The sequence below is a fragment of the Molothrus ater genome, chromosome Z, assembly GCF_012460135.2.
Source record: "Molothrus ater isolate BHLD 08-10-18 breed brown headed cowbird chromosome Z, BPBGC_Mater_1.1, whole genome shotgun sequence".
Taxonomy (NCBI): domain Eukaryota; kingdom Metazoa; phylum Chordata; class Aves; order Passeriformes; family Icteridae; genus Molothrus; species Molothrus ater.
The window spans coordinates 16398907-16418333 of record NC_050511.2 but is presented as its reverse complement, the minus strand read 5'-3'; the positions used below and the strand labels follow the sequence as shown (position 1 = coordinate 16418333).

General features: G+C 41.4%; 2 protein-coding genes across 5 annotated transcripts in view; one reads left to right on the top strand and one right to left on the bottom strand.

Moving 5' to 3' along the window:
• Positions 1 to 472: 472 nt before the first annotated feature.
• Positions 473 to 14201, top strand: MOCS2 (molybdenum cofactor synthesis 2). 4 transcript variants are annotated; one of them, XM_036404019.2, is made up of 6 exons: positions 3679 to 3696; positions 3796 to 3871; positions 4793 to 4928; positions 5788 to 5941; positions 7345 to 7468; positions 8579 to 14201. In XM_036404019.2, exons 3-6 carry the CDS (start codon positions 4808 to 4810, stop codon positions 8645 to 8647), a joined length of 468 nt encoding a protein of 155 aa, XP_036259912.1. In that variant the 5' UTR covers positions 3679 to 3696; positions 3796 to 3871; positions 4793 to 4807; the 3' UTR covers positions 8648 to 14201. The 4 variants fall into 4 exon arrangements, 3 of the variants coding, with proteins under 3 accessions (XP_054373768.1, XP_036259913.1, XP_036259912.1); XR_008508934.1 differs by lacking the exons at positions 5788 to 5941; positions 7345 to 7468; positions 8579 to 14201 and adding exons at positions 499 to 619; positions 942 to 1063 and having other exon boundaries at positions 3550 to 3696; positions 4793 to 4818; XM_036404020.2 differs by lacking the exon at positions 3796 to 3871 and having other exon boundaries at positions 3632 to 3696.
• Positions 14202 to 14737: 536 nt separating this feature from the next.
• ITGA2 (integrin subunit alpha 2) overlaps positions 14738 to 19427 on the bottom strand; it is a 67598-nt gene continuing 62908 nt past the window's right edge. Inside the window, exons 29-30 of the mRNA XM_036403732.1 lie at positions 18451 to 18567; positions 14738 to 17702 (exon numbers count right to left, since the gene is read on the bottom strand). Of these exons, the coding sequence (XP_036259625.1) occupies positions 17613 to 17702; positions 18451 to 18567 (207 nt within the window). The 3' untranslated portion in view covers positions 14738 to 17612. The remainder of the gene's footprint in view (positions 17703 to 18450; positions 18568 to 19427) is intronic.

The following is a 19427-nucleotide window of genomic DNA, read 5'->3' as shown; positions in this document are numbered from 1 at the left end:
CCAGACAAACACTACAGAAATAACCCTGGCCACCCACAAGGAGTAGTTTTGGGACACAGTTATGCCGTGTGGAACAACTGCTCTGGGTCTCTCGGCAGCACTTACTACACATCCCGTGTCACTCTCCCCTCCCCGGTGAGAGCCAGCCAGCTTCCACCTTGCTCACTTACTGCAGGCAGAGGTGAAACAGGCCCTAACCCTGAAATCCTGTGTCAGCACTGAAACGGATCCGTGGCTTTTACACGCCAATTCTACCTGTCCTGTGCATTTAGTACATGTTTAAGACGTCAGGCTGTGGACGCGTAATGTTTGCGAACATCTGCAATCCCGGTGAGCGCGGGGCTGCGAGTCCTCCTGAAAATCCGGCTTGTAAAGTGCCGTCCCTAACACTGTACCCTGAGTTTTGGGGCAAAGCCCCGGCATCTCCCGCCTTCGCCACCACCCGAGAAGGGAAAGAACCGGCGGTGCGCGGCCCGACAGAGGGAGCGGGCCCGCGGCGCTCCCGGCCAGGCCGCAGGGGGCGGTCCGGGCCCGGCGCCTCTCGCCCCGGCGCAGGCGCTGCCGGGGGCCCGCGGCGGAGGGCAGCTCGCCCCGGGACGGCGGCTCCATGCGCTGCCAGGTAGGTGCCACCAGCCGGCGACCCCGAGGCCGGTCCGGCCGGAGGCTCGGCCGGTGCCGGGCAGGGCGGCAGGGCTCCCGCTGCCCCTGGCTCCGATGGGCAGCGGGAGCGGCCTGGGCGGCGGGCGCGGATCCGCGGTCACTCACCGGCCCCCGCCCTCTCCTCCTTTCCCCCGCTGTCCTGACAGCCGGGGCAGGAGGGACTCTGCTGAGCCGATCGGCATCGAGATCTTGGTGCTCTGGTTCCGGTCGTGTGCTGGTATTTCGGGAGCGGTGTTCTGGGCAGGCCCCGCGGCCCTGAGCGCTGTCTGTTCCCCGGGCAGGTCTCGGTGCTGTATTTCGCTAGGAGCGCGGAGCTGGCGGGGCTGCGCTGCGAGACCCTCTCGGTGCCGCGGGAGATCACCTCTCTGCAGCTCTGGGAGGAGATCGTCAAGGTCCACCCCAGGTATGCAGCAAGTTACCCTTGAGGTGCACAAAGAAACGTGGATTTTTATTTTTTTTTTTTTTGTAATGCAAATTCGGTACTTAGCGTTGGGCTGGAACACATAGTAGTACTTCAACAAAACCAATGGTGTTACCTTCTTTTGGTAACCCTAAACACTAAATGTTTTGTGTTTTGCACAGCTGGAAGTGTTGTAGCTTTTTGTATACACAAGGAGGGCCCAGGTGCGGGACATGTACCCAAAACTGGGCCTGAGAGTACACATGGTCCATTGTCCAGGAAAGCTGTGGTGTGGTAACTGAGAACTACCATGTTATTAGTCTGTGGAGAAGGTGAGATGTTGCAAGGAGGTATCAAGCACAGCCAGGACAATAAATAAGAAATAAATGATAATATGTGGGTGTTTCCAATTGCTTAGGTTAGACATTAGGAAGAAATTCTTCATTGAAAGGATGCAAAGACATTGGAATGAACTGCCCAGGGACGTGGTGGAGTCACTCTCCTTGAAGGTTTTTAAGGGAAGATTGGACTTTGTGCCATGGTCACAGAGTGCTTTTCAAACTTAACTGTGATTAACTGTACTGTGAGCCATTGGTCTGAGCCTATGGCACACTCTGCGAGGCAGGTTAGGAAGGAAACTGAAGCCCCCAGAGGCTTCCAGCCACTCAGCCCTAACACAACAAATATGGTCAGCCACTTCAATACTCTGAAACGCTGCTGTTTGTATTTCATAAGGAGTCTGGTCCTGAGAAAGTACTGTGTATGCTGTAAGGGTCTCAGCAGCATTGGTGCTCTTGGGGGTGTTAATAGAAATGTCCCCTCTGTTTAAAGCTGAGGGAAGGTACTCAGTCCTGTCAAGAATAAGTCTGATGGACAAAGGTGCAACACCATTTTGGAGAGATAGAAGGGGGTAAAAAAAGGAGTAAATTATAAAAGAGGTTGTGGTCCTCAGGATTTAGTGCTCACTACTCTGGGCTTACCAAAACTTTGGACTTAGATGTCCAAGTCTTTCTTTAGTAAAATGCTCTTAAACACTGTGAAAAAAAATGAACTATTTAACATTGGTATCTGTTTCCAAGTGAGAAACTCTTCACAAAACACTCGACCCGGGACCTTTTCCTCACAGAGAATTGAAATAAAGTGTATTTGGGTGCTAGAGGCAGTAGGGAATGCATATATTTTACTTTGCAGCCTTTTTGTCTATGTCAGAAGCAGCAGCAGCACCATTGGTCATTTTGCTGTAATTTGTCAACTTTATCCTTTTATGAATGATGACTTGGGGCGGTAGAATTTTCTGGAAAAACTCAATATAATTGTAGGGCATTGACCACAGACTTCTATTCACATTGCTAATGGATATTCAAATTGCAGTTTGAGCGTACTTGACAGTGCTTTTCTGTTCGACACATTTTCCCCAACTAATTAGATTGCAAGGGACTTTAATTAGAGCCCGTCCTTCTAATGGGCACTTCAGTTTCATGGTAGTGCACAGTTCTTTAGTGGCTTGCTTTGCTTTCATACAATCCCTCCCTTCAGTCTGTTCTCTGAATCAGTGCTACTGTGTTCTGCTCAGCCTGTGCCTTGACTACTTTTTGTCTATCTAGCTGGTAGGAAACAAGATGATTTTTACTTGTACTCTTTTGGTCTGCTTACTTGTTTCTAGGCAATACAGCTGAGCTGGTTATGCCAGATTTTGTAGTCTCAAAGAAGAACTGTTATCATGCCTGTGTCATCTGAAGTAAAATGCAATCCTTTTTTCTCCTGTCTTACTGCTATGGTCCTCATGCTTGCTATGTAATTGTACTTAGTCATAGAAATGATTCCCTGCCTCATGATATCCAGAGCTATGGACTCTCACAGCAATATCTCACGGAAAAAATATGTAGAAGATCTGCCAGAAGACACATCACATTTGCTCTCTTAGTTCTGTGGCCACTCCTTATCAATAGCAGGTTTCAGACCTGTAAGTACAAAAGATCCAAAGCCTCACAAAGTCTGAGCATGCACAACAAGAGCAGCTCTCTGATTACTGAATCTTCATGAGATCTCATGAACAGCATACCACAATGCTTCTTGATGTATAAGAAAATTGCTCCAGTCCTGCCAAACTGCATCAAGACAGTATTTCCTTCTAATCCCAGATTGGATAGTTGCTGCCTCTTGAGTTACCAACTTTTTTATTGTAAGCTTCTGAAGTAGGTCTGGTATGGATTGGTTTGTTCTAACATAGGCCTATGACAAATCCAATTCCTGATTTCTGAAAATTATACTGATCTAATTTGTTTTTAGCCATTACAAGAAAATCCAAGATTAGGAGGTGTGTGTTTGTTGTATTTTTGACAGTGTCTTGGAAGTGAAGTTATGCAAGTCTCAGTGGTTTTAACCTCAGCTGCCCTATACTGAGCACCACTTTGCTGTTTAATGAAATCTCATGGTTAGATGCAGACATTGTCTGGAAACCTATTTGTGCTCTTTCCAATCCCCCTCAGGCTTGCTGTCATCCGGGATCAAGTGGTGTTTGCTGTTCGGCAGGAGTACGTGCTTCTTGGAGATCAGCTCCTGGTCCTGCAGCCTGGAGACGAGGTTGCCATCATCCCACCAATTAGTGGAGGCTGAACCTGCCTAGGTTCTGTTAGGTAGGTATCACTTACTGCCTAGTTTCCTGTGGAGTGTAATCCTGTGCTAAAATACCTCATGAATTCTGTGTGATGTTACAAGAACCTTTTCTTGTTTAGGTCTGAAGATGTGATTGCAATTCTCTCCCTCCACCCCAGTACTCTTTTGAGAAAACCCAACTTGTGTTTCCGTCTGGTGAGTGCAGTTGTGCTGAGCAGAAGCTATAAGCCAGTGTACCAGTAAATGATTAACACGTATGCAGTAAATGGAAGACAATTGCCAGAGAGGTCAGGCATTGCTTTGAATCTGGGTTTTAGGTCTTGTTACTCTTTCCTGGTTGTTTCTTCCTACCAGTGGAAACTTAGCTTGCTTAAACAAGATAATAATGAAAAATTTCCTGCCACTTTTAAACAGAAAAGATAATAAAGTAAAAATAATTGACTGCTGCTTAGAAATTTTGTTAGTTTGTGGCTGTTAAAAAGGTGTCCTTAGAATAACTTCATTTCTTTGACTGCTTTCAAGTGCCAGTTCATCTACTCGCTGCAGCTTGTTCCATTGCTGCTGATCAAATTACTTCTCATTCCTAGGTGATCTGATGACTGGCTTCTACTCAGATAAGTTAGAAGTGTCTTCTGTGTGTCTGTGACAGACTCATAGTATGAGGTCCTGAATGTCCTGGAGAGCATACTCAACTTTAGGATTAGAACTCTAATCCATGTTTATCAGAAATCTCTGTTTTAAACTGTTTGATTTGATGAGATAAGTAGGAGGGACTGACAATATCACCACAGATTTACCAGCACTACACAGTGGTCTGTGCTGGTTGAATGTACTGTTGAACCAGGACCTTGGACTAATTATAGTTTTATCCCACTGTACTAGACTTTCCTATCAGAAAGAAATATGTATGCAATAAAACCAAGTCATTGCTTGTTATTTGCAGGTAATATTCTCTCAGTGAGGCTGCTGAGAAGTGAATTTCACATGTAGACTAGTCTCTTGGGTAAACAGATAGTGCCTTGTGTTGTGCATAAATTGGGGCATGAGCACTGGATAAAAAGCAGTTGGCTGATGCTAGTATCTTCAGGAACAACAACAGAGTCTGTTTGGTTTCAGTTTTTCTATTGTGATATGGAAGAAAACGAAGATGTGCCAAAAGATTTTATCAAGCTCAAGTCTGAAAAGCTCTCTGTAGATGAAGTGTCAGAGCTGGTTGTTTCACCATACTGTGGGGCAGTGTCTCTGTTCATTGGTGAGTTTAATATCTGTGGCTAGGTCACTAGACATGTTACTAGTCTAATAAATGTAACTTAGGTTGTCCACATCCCAGACTTGTAGTTCTCAAATGAATCAGTTCCGGGTCTGAGTGCATTATGTTTAGAAAACAGATTCTGAATTATTAGAGCAAGACCATGGCAGCTCTTAAATAGCTGCCGTGGGCTAAAGTGGTGTGGAGCTTTCTGGCTGATATGGCTATCATAGGACTAAACAGAACAGTAGCTCTGGAGTAGAGAACTGCTTGGGAGTTGTTACCCTGTCCCCTGGGATACAAGTTGTTCAGGGTGGGAAATTGAATATTGTGGCTATGACAACCACATGTCCACACCTGTATGCGAGGTTCTGTAACTCAGGTCTTAGTTGAAAGTGGAGTACTATTCTACCAGTGGGCTGGTGAAGGTCAGGCTGATAGCTCTGTATAGTGCTTAATGTATGTGGCACACATATGAAACTGCTTTGTGCTTAAATCTTAGTGCTACTAGGCTCCTAAATACTGGGAATTTAAAAATTATATGGGCAAATGCCATTATAACCTTATATAACCTTACCAGTTACCACAGAAGATGTCCCAGCCTTGGGTATTGTGGGCTGCAGATCTGTGTAATGTGTAAACTAAATTCTCCCTTTTATAGTAAAGATTTATCTTGTTCAAATAATCTCATTATGCAGCCATGATTAGGGAAGTTGTTTGTATTTGCACAGTGCTGACCTTGACCATAGCAAGAGATCCTGGGTTTTTACTCTGTATTAATTTAGTATATAATGTGTATTATAAAGATACAATATGTATTCATTTACCCACTGCTTTTAGCTGATAAATCATTTTTGTTTAGGTACTACAAGAAATAATTTTGAAGGAAAAAAAGTGATTCACTTAGAATATGAAGCATATACTTCAATGGCAGAGACTGAAATAAAGAAAATCTGCAGAGATGTTAGACAGAAATGGCCTTCAGTCAAACATATTGCAGTGCACCATAGACTTGGGTATGTATGTCCAGACCTCGTTCTTCTGCAACTGGAATATCAGTTCTTGTTTGCTGCATGGCTGTGCTTACATAGTTGCAGAACCCACGAGAGTGTTTAGAAACCATAGTGCAGCAAAGCTGGCTGCAGGATCAAGCTCTTGCTCTGGAGCTAAGTTCAAAAATTTTGTTTTCAAAAATGTGTTTATTGGTAGGGTTTACTGGAGTCCACACTTAGCCTGGAAGGATCTTTGATGCTGATGTGATATTTTGAAAGTGGGGAGATATTTCACTCCAGGGAAGGGGAGGCTGTTAGTTTATTTTGTTCTTTATTTTTTAAAGGTATGAAGTTGGCAGCACTTTATTTTTTTCTTCTCTCTCCTGTGGAGGGGCTGCAGAATGTTCTTTTTGTCAGATTTTAGTCTATTTATGCTACATAAAGTCTGGAAGCTTAGGCTGTGGGGCATGGTAATTGCCAGCCATGCTTGTGAGAAACCTCCTGTTGTTCCTTGAGTCTTGGATAAGCATTTTCCTTTTGATTCAAAACTGCAATGCTGTCGGAATACTAGTGTCTGACATACTCTTAGGCCTTCCCACTTCAGAGAAGATTTCTTGCTAAAACTAGCAGGAATTGCAGAAATCCTGAAGGAATTTGGGATGTGATTGTAAAGGGTAACTAAGATAAAAGGCCTGAGGGGTGGTTTCCCTAGATTTCCTCTATAGTCAGCAGAGAGGGTGGCTGTCATGAGGGCAGGTCAAAGCATTTAGGCTGAGATTTCTTCCTATAGACTGGGCCGAAGGAGTCTTACTATAGAGGGAGGATTGGGAGGGAGATTTTGGGAATGCTACAACTGCAAGGAGAAACACAGAACCTTGTGCTTCTCTTAAGTTTAACACAGCACACTAAGTAGGAAACAAGAATCTAAAATCAGAATTCATCAAAAATTTGGTTTCATTACGAAATCTGCATAGTGTGAGGCAATTAATTTATTCTTTCACAAATTCTTATGCAAACTGAGATGATTTCTTAGGTTTTTAGGTAAGAACTGGCTGTTCTTACTTGTTATTGTTCATTATTAAGCCAGCTTCCAGTGAGTTTCCTATGCATTGTTACATTTTAACAATTTCCCCCTCTTAATTCCATAAGCTTAATTTTAAAAAAAGAAAGAATGGAAGAAAAAAGCCTCTGTCTGGTGGGTTTATTTATTCTAGAGTGTGGAATTCTAACATCTGGTACTGATTTTTGTTATGGTTTTCTTTCTTTTAAAAAGTGTATAATCTTTTGGATGTGGTTTGACACTTGCTCAGTATGAATGAGTCAGGAGAGCATGTGAACAGAATACTGACGTGACATGGCTACAACTTTTGGGTGCTCTTGATGTTAAGTTTTAGCTAAAACTGCTGTTGTTCCTCTTCTCTCCCTAGTGTGGTTCCAATAACTGAAGCAAGTGTAATTATTGCAGTCTCCTCTCCGCACAGAGCAGAATCCCTTGAAGCTGTAATGTACTGCATCAATACCTTAAAAGCATCTGTCCCTATATGGAAAAAGGTAAGTTCGGGGACAAAATCAAATTTAGACCTGTGCTAGTCTTAGACATCTGGGCTGCCTTAGCAGCATTCCAGGCAGTAGCAGCTGCTCCTGATGGGTTGTCAGTGTCTAGCACCAGTGAGTTCCCTCTATTGCAGCCAGGCCAATTTGTGACAGGTAGAGCATCTGGAAGGTTCTCCTGGACCTGTACCATCTAGCTCCTCTCTATTTTGAGGCCATCCTAGGGTGAAAGCGAAGGAGGCCTGAGCTGTCCTCTTTTGAGTAGCAAAGCTCAGTTCTGCACAGGCTTGTGGAAGAATTTGAGTCAGCTTTGCTTTGGACAGCATTGCAGCTTGGAAGTAACAGGAGCATTTCTTGTCTGTTTGCCCCTCATTGCTGTGGCCATGAGAAAGCACAAAGCACTAAGCAACAGCACACAATGAGCAGAAGTCCCAAAGCTAGTATAGGCGCACAAAAGTGTGTGGAGAAGCCAGCCCAAGTCTAGAAAGGGCTTCATTGTATAACTTCAGTGTTGCATGCAAGTAATGAGCATTATCTCTGCCTCCTCTCCCTGGCAGAACTTGGCATGTGGTTAACAGTGATATTCCACACATTACTTCACTTTTCTGATACCTCCTGAGGAGATGGAAGTTCTCTCAGAATAAATAATCAGGGACTCAGAATTTGCTGCTTAGGACTGGACTGCTGCTGGGTAATCCAGTCTGTCCTTAAGATCTATTAGTAGTGTATTTAGTGTATTAATGTAATTTTTATTTTAGTATTGACATTTTGTTACATCTAAATTTTTGTCTTAAAACGATGGTACAGTAGGTTAATGTAGCAGCATGAATGCTGTGTACTCTACAGCTATTACATAATTTCTTCTAGATCTCTTTGTTGAATTGACTTCAGCTTAGGTAGGCCCTTTTAAATTCAGTGGGGATCAGCTTGGGGTTCAGCCAAGTTTATATGTTCTAAGGGTGCTGCCCTCTCTTCTGCTTGCCAGCCAAATGCTGTGCAGTCCTGATGTGATCAGTAAATGATAGCGGGGTGGCTATTGAGTTGTTTGGCGTGGTTTGTAGCCGTATGTAGCAGACTCACAACATTTCCCATTCTTTGTTTATATTACAGGAGATTTATGAGGATGAATGTTCTTGGAAAGAAAACAAGGAATGCTTTTGGGCAAATTCAGAAAAATAATTGTATTCCTTTGAAAATAAAGTGTTACTCTTCCTAATGAGCATATTTACCTTTGAGCTTTTACAGAGATTCTCTGTTTCTAAATGGTTCTAACAGATGTTTCAATTTCAATAATTTAGTTTGGATTGAGTGAAATGACTGAGGATTAATTAGGGGTTTTAGGTGTCTTGACTCTCCTTTGGAATTGCCTTTCTGTGCATTTTTAACATGGAGTCAGTTTTTAAAAGAATCTTCCCTAAAATTCTTTGTGGCAAGGTTTAGACTATTCTGTGATAAATACTGTTCTACTTCTTTTACCTTGGTATTCTGTGTTCTCTGTCTGCATGGCAGATCACCACAGGACAATGGCATTTTTTTCAATCTTAAAGTTCAGAGAGGTTTAATTTTATATGACTGCAGACACAGTTTGCAAACTTTATGCTATTTTGACATTCTTCTAACATAAAAGCTACTTGAAGTAGATGAACTATTTTAGTGCAGACAGAGGAGAAAATACAAACTATACTCCAGAGTTATTAAATTTTTAGTAGTGCTTATGTTCCAGTAGCTCTGTCTCACAGATTTTTACTGTGCAGCTGATACTACGATTCCTTTAAATTAAACAATATTGATAGGGATTGATACAAAGTTAAAGCTAGTACTCTACCAGCAAAAAGAATTGCCTTAGCAATAACATGCCAATCTGTAACTACTTAATGATGTCTAGACAAAATTTTGAAGTGACTTTTTGGTTGTGTAGTTGTGTGGTGCTGAAGGAAGAAAAACCCAAACCAACTATTACTACAAATACACAACTATAATTATGTTCAGTAATTTGACTTAATGTGTGGGGATTAAAAGTCATCAAATGAAATAGTTTTTCAAAGAAAAGATAGTTTTTTGAACTTACTGCAATTCATGTATGTATTTATATTCACATTTCAGATTTAATCTTATTACAGTTTTTCTCTTGTTACTGTTTTGAAAACTAGTTAAATGAACTGACATAATATGCCTGGATTTCACTGGAAATACTGGGGAAATATGTGTCTGAGCAAGGTAATTTTATTTGTTATTCTACTGTGCCGTGATAGTATTTAGATGCTAAGAGTTCAAATCCCATTGTGTATGGCATTTCTGCTAATGCTGGCAGGCAGTGTTATCTAGTTATCATTATCAGTGCAGACAAGGTAGATACAAGTGAAGGAAAATAAGGTAATGCAAAATTATTTGCTCAGTTCCTCATATATATGTTCCTACATCATATATAGTTATTTATAATCCAGGTGCAAGGTCATACTCCTGAGTCAGGGCAATCCCAGTCACAAGTACAAGCTGGAGGGAGAATGGATCAAGACTAGCATTGGGGAGAAACACCTGAGGGTATTTGTGAACAGAAAGCTCAGTATGAGCTGGCAATGTGCACTTGCAGCCCAGAAATCTGGCTCTGTCCTGGGCTGCACCGAAAGCAGCAGGGCCAGCAGGTCAAAGGGTGTGATTGTGCTCCTCTGCTGTGCCCTCAAGGGACCCCACTGGAACACTGCATCTGGTTCTGGAGCCCCCAGTGCAAGAAGTTTTGTTGGAAGGAGTCCAGAGGAGGACCACTAAGTTTATCAGACTAGAACACCACTGCTATGAAGACAGGCTGAGAGCTGGGGTTTTTCAGCTTGTAGAAGGCTCCAGAGAAACCTTACATCACCTTTTAGTACCTAAACAGGGCTTACAGTAAGTTTGGAGGGGGAATTTTCCCAAGGACAAGGGGGAATGGCTTTAAGCTGAACTGAGGGTAGGCTTAGATCAGATAATAGGAAGAAATTCTTTACTCTGAGGGTGGTGAGGCACTGGCACAGGTTGCCCAGATAAGCTGTGGATGCCCCATCCTTGGGAAAGTTCAAGGTCAGGCTGGATGGGGTTCTGAGTAACCTGGTCTAGTGGAAGGTGTCCCAGCCTATATCAGGATGGTTGCAACTTGGTGATCTGTAAGGTCCCTTCCAATACAAACCAGTCTTTGATTCTGTAATCATTACATCACACACTAGTGAAGCCTCAGCTGTATAGTGTATTTTATTGTGTCTGCAAAAATCTACTAACAACTTCTAGCTGCACAAAGTAAAATGGGCAAAGTAGGTGATGATTGGTTTTTTTTTTCCCCAGGGATTTTAATCACTTTTAATACTTAGTTACTGTATCTGAATTAAGTAAATTGTAGGGAAACATACAGCTTCAGGCAGAAACATCGTTAAACTGTGCTTGTTAAATTATTGATGTACTTTCCTCAGTGGAAGTCAGGCCTTCATCTGCAGGACAGCAGCTGCTCTTTGCATGTTTACAGATACACACTCTACAAACCATGTGAGCCTGTGAGCCCTATTATCTAGGCAGAGGTGGTCAAGTACAAGACTGAGTTTTTGGTTTTTTTGGAGGTTGGAGAGAAGCCCTCTGCTGTTTGAATGTAATTTTTCCTGGGAATTGTACAGAATACTGAGCACAATCACTTGCTTTGTGAAAGAATTCTTTTTCTCTTTAGAAGAGAAAGAAATACATGAACTTTTCATACTTGGTGTTCATTTTTCCATGTTTATGTTTGTTGTTACTATGCAACTAATTAGTGTATTAATTTCACAAAAATAAATGTTAGCTTGTTTTTCAGTGGATATTTTATGAATTAAGTAAAACTTATGCAGTGGTTCCATACTAGTGTTGTGCTGATACAGAAAATCAATAGTATATCTTAGTTACCATTGTTAAATTCTATTTGGGACCCCATGATAAGGGGCAATTCCTGAGTTGCAGTAGTGTCTCTTTAGTGCCTTTCTAGCACTGCAGTCTCCTGGAAGATTTTTCCAGGGTGACCTTAAGTGCACCTTCTCCATCAGCAATGCAGCTGAGGGTGCAGAAAAGAAGAGAGAATAATTGTGTATTTCCCCACAGTGACCAGGAACAATGAATGGAAGAGATGTTGTACTGAGTCACAGCTGAGTGTTACAATGTGTGTATGCTGCCATGGTAAAGACAATGAAATGTCATTTTTTGTCCCTAGCTGTGCATGAGGCAAGTACTGCTTTGTTCTGGAACAATGATATATCAGTCTTGTGTAACTTTGGGTTCTTCAGCTGGCATGTAAAAGCAAAATGGAAATGTTTCTGGGAGGGATGGTGTGCTAATTAGAGGTAAAATGTATCTCACTGAAATTTAAGTTCATGCTCTGAACTCAGTGTTCTGCCTCCCTCTGTAGGGCTACCCTCTCTGCTAGGGCAGTATTATCATAAGAGGGCAGATTACTGTGTTCTAAGATAAATGCTTAAGCTGTGTCTGAAGTGTCCCAGAAGCATTTCCAAATTGCCAGGCCAGGGGATGAATCCCAGCAGTGTCTCAGTGTGTGTTAGGAAAAGATATGGTTGCAATTCTTGCTGTCCACACATGCAGAACTACAGTGCTGGATGAGGGCTACTCTGTGTTATGGTGAGGTCCATTGAGTGGGATGATAGACAGCTGCAGATCTGTCTGTCTACAAGGAAGACCCAGCTTTCTGGGATGAGTCCAGCTGTTTCTCTGCCTTGTCCAGAGTGAAGACTAATCCCACCTCTTCATGAGACCAGCTGTGTTGAGTTGGTGGCTCTGGTACATAGAGCAATGTTCCCAGACTCAAATGCTACAGACCCAGAGGGTCAGCAAGTGATTCCTGTAGAGATTTGCCAGATCAGGGTTGTCTGTGGAAGTGCATGTCTTCAGAGTGATAATTTGTCCTTCTGAAAAGATGCTTTAGTCTTGGCTGGCAAAATTTGAATACACTGATCCACCCCTTTGTCTGGCTGAACATCCATATACCAGCACTGATTGATTTTAAGAGTTTCCTTTCCTGATTTTGAGCACTGTGCTCTGTTCTCAAGAGAAGCTCAGCCTGATGCATATGATGAAAACAGCAGCTGATGGATTGTCGTGGAATAGTGGGGCGGGGGAGGAAGGGGTTGTTTTACAAGGGGCCTTCCCAGGAGATGGCAGCTGAGAGATGGCTGAGCAGGAGCAGCTCCTGGCCCTGCTCAGGTGCTGCCCATGCTGGCAAATACAGGCCCTCACTTGGGCTGTTGCTCGTGAAAGTGGCACTGCTGCACTCAGGAATGAAGCCTTTAGATGCTCAACTTTGAACTAGATTTTTGGTCTTTCTCTCTGCTCACTTTATGCACAGCTGTTCCAACTAAGTTGTAGTTTTATAGAGTAGCATATTCATTTTTTGCTTCAGAAGCATTAAAAAGAAAGAACTGCTAAATCTAATTACTAACAAATTATATGTTAAAGCAGACAGTGCTGCCCTTTCCCTTTTAAAATGCTGTGAAAAATAGTCTTGAGCATTAAATGCCACTAAATACAATTAACTGTCCTGTGGAGGTGATTGAAAAGAGTTCAGAATAGATTGATGACTATAAATTACCAGTTTCTTTGAGTACCTTAGGCCAGTTTTTTGAAAAACAAACACACCATAAAGTTTGATTGTATCAACTTAAGAAAAATTAGCACCCTGATCTATCTTTATAGCAGTTCATACTATAAAAGTTCTATTTTGACTATTTTAAGAGGCAAGTACATTTTAAAAACTGCTAGCATACTAAAACTTGTGATTGCAGACAAATAATTGACTGATTAACTGAGAACAAAAAGATTAACTAAAAATGTAGGACTCAACTTTTCTAAAGCTATGAAAATGTACACTTCATTTACTTTCACAGGCTATAAAAAATTAAGGTACTTAGCTATAGATTTTGAGATGCATTTTCATACCTTAATTCTTTTAGTCTTTAATTTGCAATCTTTTGTTGTAGTTCAGTTTTGGATGGGCTTTAACCCCAGTCAGCAACTCAGCCCCACCCAGTCATTAACTCACACTGCCACTAGTGGAATGGGGGAGAGAATAGGAAGAGTAAGAGTGTGAAGTCTCATGGGTTGATGGAAGTTTAATAGGGAAAGTAAAAACTGCTCATGCAAGCAAAGCAAAGCAAAGAATGCATTCACCACTTCCCATTGGCAGGCAGGTTGAGTGAAACTCAGGAAAGCAGACCTCCATTGCATGTGACAGTGGCTTGGGAAGACAAACACCAAATACTCCGAATGCCTGTGGTCAGCTGTGGGCAGTTGTCACATCTCTGTCCTTTTCCCACTTTCCTATGCACCCCCAGCCTCCTTGCTGGTGAGGTGGGATGAAGAATAGCAACGCCTTGAACCTGTGAGCACTGCTTACTGACAGATAAAACATCCCTGAGTTATCAACAGTTTCCAGCAGAAATCCAAAACACAGCCCCATACTAGCTACTGTCAAGAAATGTACCTCTGCCCCAATCAAAACCAGCACATACATAAGTCAGTATATAAGGAATCTAGCTTGTAATTCTGCAAAACAATTAAGACTTGCTGAAAAAGATAGAACTTTGTGCCTTAAGATTAGGTTCATCTGATATTCTATGATGGAAGTGTTAAAATTGGTAGCCTGAAACCTGAATGTTTATGTACCACTGTTAAAAGTATGGAGAAATTGAAAGTGGAAATTAAAAGCTATGTGAAAGTGTGTATTTTTCAGGTGGTACTTTCTGACAATATTGTCTTCCTGTCATCTTTCTATTCATAGCCAAATTCCTCCCTCTCTTCTTTTGCCACATTGTTCCTGCTGAAAAGTTGACTTCAGCTTTTTCAACATATGATGGGGTGTAGCCAGAGCCAGAGTCATGAAAAGCTACTGCTGATCAATTCCGTAAATAGATAAAGTGCAGAGACTGGCAGAATGGGATGTAATTTTAGGTAGCAGTGATAATAAGCCCATGTTTATAGGAAGGCCTGGCCATGGTAATGTTTTAACACCATCTACTCAGCTAGAGCTTTACAAATATTTTGTGCTTATGTGAGCTGGGTTACAGTACATTACAGCTTACTGGTTATGTTTCACTCTGGACTGTGATCTGCAAGACTTCAGGTGCAGTTTCTTTGTCTACCTAGCAGAGTCATCCCCCTCGGTTCTCACTGTGTGCTACGGGGACAAAGCCATATTTGGCCCCATTTTATGCAGTGCTTTTTCAGTAGCATTGGTTCTCTTTAGGGTGCTGTCTAAAAATAAATGAGTCTGTGTTCAGCAGTAGTCTTGGGTTTTATTGCAGTAATGCTGGTAGGCCCTCAGATAGGCCACCACAGTGATACAGTCCCTGCTCCCACAGAGCTTACATGCTAGCTTTTAGAAGTCAACTTTATTATAAACTCTCTCGTATATTCCAATTTTATACATAGGCTCACATGAAACCTACTTAGATTTTGGACTTGATTCTAGTACTTCAGGAAATCAGCAGCTAGATTTCAAGACCAGAATCAGATATAACTTGAGTTTGCTGAAAGTATTGCTGACTTTTCTTGCTGCAAGCACAAACAGAAGTACATGCTGAAGCTGAAAATTTCATGGTATTTAAAACATGCTGCTTTAAAAAAGTCAACTTAAAAGGAAAAAACAAACCAAACCCTTGCACACAATACAAAATATACATAATATTTCCAGTATTATTTGCGGTTGTGCCAACTTAAAAGTGCAATAGACTTACCCATTACAAAAATTGAATATCCATTTAAGTATTAATTGTAAAAGAAAAATAAACTAGTAACTTGGAGTGGTTAGGTTAGAATACAAAAACCTTACCCATTGCTATGTCTCCCCTTTATTTTGGAAAAGCAGTATTGTGTCCAGGCTGGGAAGGAGAATTATATTGTCCATGTCAAAATATAACCCAATGAAGGCTAATGAATTGACTCATTGCTACCTGATTGATAAACTGTTAAATCCCCAAAGAAGTTGCATATTGGATATTGACCTGTACCTCCCACTGAATGCAAAAGAAGGAAATCTGGGTCAAGGCCTGAACTGCCTGGTAGGCAGCACCAGAAATCTGGTGTATTGTGAAATTCCCCCTCTGCTCTGGAGTGCATGACCCTGATTATGTAGGAGCTTCCCACATACATGGCTGTAGGGGTTATTTTTTTCTGCACAAGTTTATATAAGAATTGAGGCAGACAAATTTTTTCTTTCTACTCTCAGAGCATTTGCCCTCAAAGTTTATAATTACAAGTCAGGAGCTTATTCTTTAGATTTATGCAATTGATATTTTTTTTTCCCACTTTTTAAATATTTGTTTTGGTCACAGACTCAGCTGATGGCAAGAATCTTGTTTGATAATTGATATAAGAATCTGAACTGTTTTTCAGAATGTTAGAAAAACCGCAACAAAATGTCCCAAAACATAACATTTCATAGATACAAAATAAATTCAAAACACATATAAAACTACACTGAGAGTAATCCAGCTGTTGCTGCAAATGAAGCTGTTATTTGCCAAAGAGATGGTTGGCTTTTGACTGATTAGCTATTAAAAAAGACTGAGTAAAACTTTCAAACGTGCTTAAGCCTAGTCCCTCAAAAAATAATGGCAAAGTGCCTAAGCATAATTACAAGCCAGCTTTGGGGGGAAGAAACTATAACTTCGTGTTCTCAATCAGGCACATTTGCATGTTTTACTCTTCAAGTAAATCACCTCAAGTTGGAAACAATCTCACTTGCATGGCAGCATGCATATGAAAATTACACACATCTTCTCTCACGATCAATTTTAAGTGTAACTGACAGGCATGAGAGAGAAAGGCAGCCAAAAGGCCAATTTCCCTGACTGTTACCAGTCTTACAGCATGGGCCTTTATAAGACTGAGCTTTCATTATAACCAGGCAGCATAACAGCATGTGATAAACTTGAGGTGTGTAACCAACAAAGTCACTCAAGTGTTGTGCTTAGAGCTCATTCCAGAGCACTACAGTACTTCACTGTATAAAACATAAGTTAACTTCATCAAGACATGAACAGGTAGGACCAAAAAAAATGTGATAGGTAAGGAGGTTGTACTGAACTTTGGTCTCCTGGAGGGCACTGAGATGCTAAAGAAGTAAGTGCAGTAAACATTTTACAGAGCTTAGATCTCCACTATCCCCTTTTGTAATGTGCATAAGTCCTCAGTCAGCTATCCCCTTTAGTTCACTCTATGCTCTTAGTCTTGCAAAATCTTTCAATACAGAATTAAAGTCAAGATCTTGACTGTCTTTTCTATTTATGTCAAAAGCCAAACTAAAATCAGAGGGACTGAGAGTATAAAGGCCAGCATAACAGTAGTAGTGCTTCTCAAGATGAAAATGAGTAATAACATTGCAGAGAACATGCTGTAAGTGATTATGAAATTCATATTTTCTTCTCAGGAAGAAAGTATGCAGAAGACAGTTATACATACCATTTGACAATACTTCCCCAAAACAATATCCTTCAGTAATTTAGTTGTGACCTTAGAGCAAGAAATATGGTGAACTTTTGGAAGACTTTGCCCAACCAGTTGCCCTATAACATCCAAACAGACATCTTCATACACAGTTCCCAGTTTATAGATTAGTTAAAGCAAAGGTTTGCTGGTGGAAATTATTTTTCTAAAACAATAAGGATGGAGCTAGTCAATGAAAAAATGACTTTTCTTCTCCCAGTCTGGAAGCAGTATTCACCACACATTCATCATCAGCTTAATAGCAAATGTCCTTTAACACGTGGTACTTGTCAACTGAATTACCAAGTGATGCTGTTCCACGATAATCTGAAATAAATTCTTCTGTTTCACTCTGCAGTGGATCAAGAGAAGGGCTGCTGGAACAGTATGTTACTGTATACTCCGGACCTGCCAGTTCTAAGGGTTAAGTTTGTTTGAAAGGCAAAAATTTACAAGAAAAGGCATTATAAATCATTTTTGAAAAAACCAAACTGTCCTGCAGTTACTCATACAATAGAGTAGAATCTGTAAAATACTTCATCTATAAAGACACTTTCATTAAAAATGTTTAAATGTTACTAAGCTTTAAGGCACTCCAGCTGAAGAACTGACTGATCACAACTACTATTGGTGGCTCAGATCTCTTTATCCATATAACTCATCTTCAGTCTTTGTCCTTTGTGAGTTCTGCAATTTCATCAACATCTTCTATATCGTGTGTCATTTTCTCGTACTGTCTCTTGAAGAAGCCAAGCTGTGAGAAGCATTAAAATAACACCACATTGCAGTCAGTCATTGATAATTCATTGCTCAGCAAAACTAAATACTGTGATGGTAAAAATGCACCTGTGTGCGTGCATACACTATAGAGTTTGATTTGTAGAAAATTCCTCCCTCTAAAATGAAAGGAGGTGGGCCCTAAACTCCTACCTGGTGCAACTGAATGCTAGAGCAGCAGTACTGATTAGCCAGTTTTCTCCCTGCTGAGATATGGACATTTCCATGATGCCTTGGTGTGCCAAGGAGCACTTCAAACACGAATGCCCTGGCACACATAAAAAATCTCCCCTTTTTCTATGTAACCTTTGTAATTTACTTTTTGCCCCTGCCCTTTCTTTTGTCTGTTCTTTTGTCCAAAATATATCCTCTCTCACCTTGTTTTTAATCCCCACCCTTGTCCACTGGGAATATCATGGGTGTTCAGAGCCCATATAGAATATTATGGAAGGAGGCAGACAGTGTTGAAAGGAAAAAAAGTAAATGTCACAGCCCCTGTTTTGAATGATTGGCAGATCATTTAACATCTTCATCTTGCCGGTTTCTATAAGGACTCATTTCATAAACCCTTCTAAAATATGTCAAGGGTGTAATGTCAATGCAGTATTATTCATACACCAAATTGCAGATGTGGTTTTGTTTCACACTAGAGAAGAGAGATTCCAAAGAAAATAGCCCAAATATATTTATCCCTTTCCGGTTTTAAGATATAAGTACTAACTTACTTTCCACAAAACAGCAACCAGCACCAACAGCAAGAGGAGTCCAGCCAATATGCTGCCAATCACAACACCTACTGGTACCTCAGCTTTCTCATCCGGCTTCATTATTGTAACTGGGATCTGAAAGCAGAGAGATTATGTCTTAGGGGCTCATGTGAACTGCAAATAAGGTAGGATTTGTAAACCAAAGATCAAGAATGCCTGGACTGCACATATTCCAGGATCAGTGACCGGAATGCACCAAGCAATTACGGCCCTTTCACTGGTGTCCATGTGTGCCTGGTTGCACTGTGGCACATGGCAATGCCAGCTAGGGACTAGAGGCCCTCATCACTCTTGGCCATGCATAACAGGCAGAGGACAAATCTCTCCTGCCAGCTGCCTCTCCATTAACAGCAGGCCTTTCAAAGGCTCCACACACCATCACTGTGTAAACCAGCCATGTTTACATGAAGGTGGGGAATAGCCTGGTGTACAGCCCAAAAATCAGACTGCTGGAGGAGCACTCCATTTCACCAAGTGTTGTCAGAGCCCGTTATCTGTGCTTGGCAGCTGTAGGAGGCAGAATTAATCACTGAGGCCAGACACCATCACATCTGCTGAAATTCCAATCCTCCTGCTGGGCAGGTGCCTCAGTCTCCTTTGCCTGCTGTTCCTACCTTCTATGAAACCACTAATGACTTGACAGATCTCATGATGATCTGTGTTCTCCTGGATCAACTGCATGGATTTGCTGCAAGATGTATAAGTCAAACAGGAGCACCTCTAGCACACCTACATGTCCTGAACCATAAGCAATACCAGAGAGCTCCCAGAGGAGTATAGAGTGTCTGGAAGTTAGTTTTCAGGTGATACCCTATCTAGCTGGATTAGGTATAACCAAATATATAATTACATATAACAGAGTTTCTTGGAGAGACATTGCTGTAATATTTATGAACTGTCAAATTTTTGGATTTAATCTTGGAACAACATGCAGT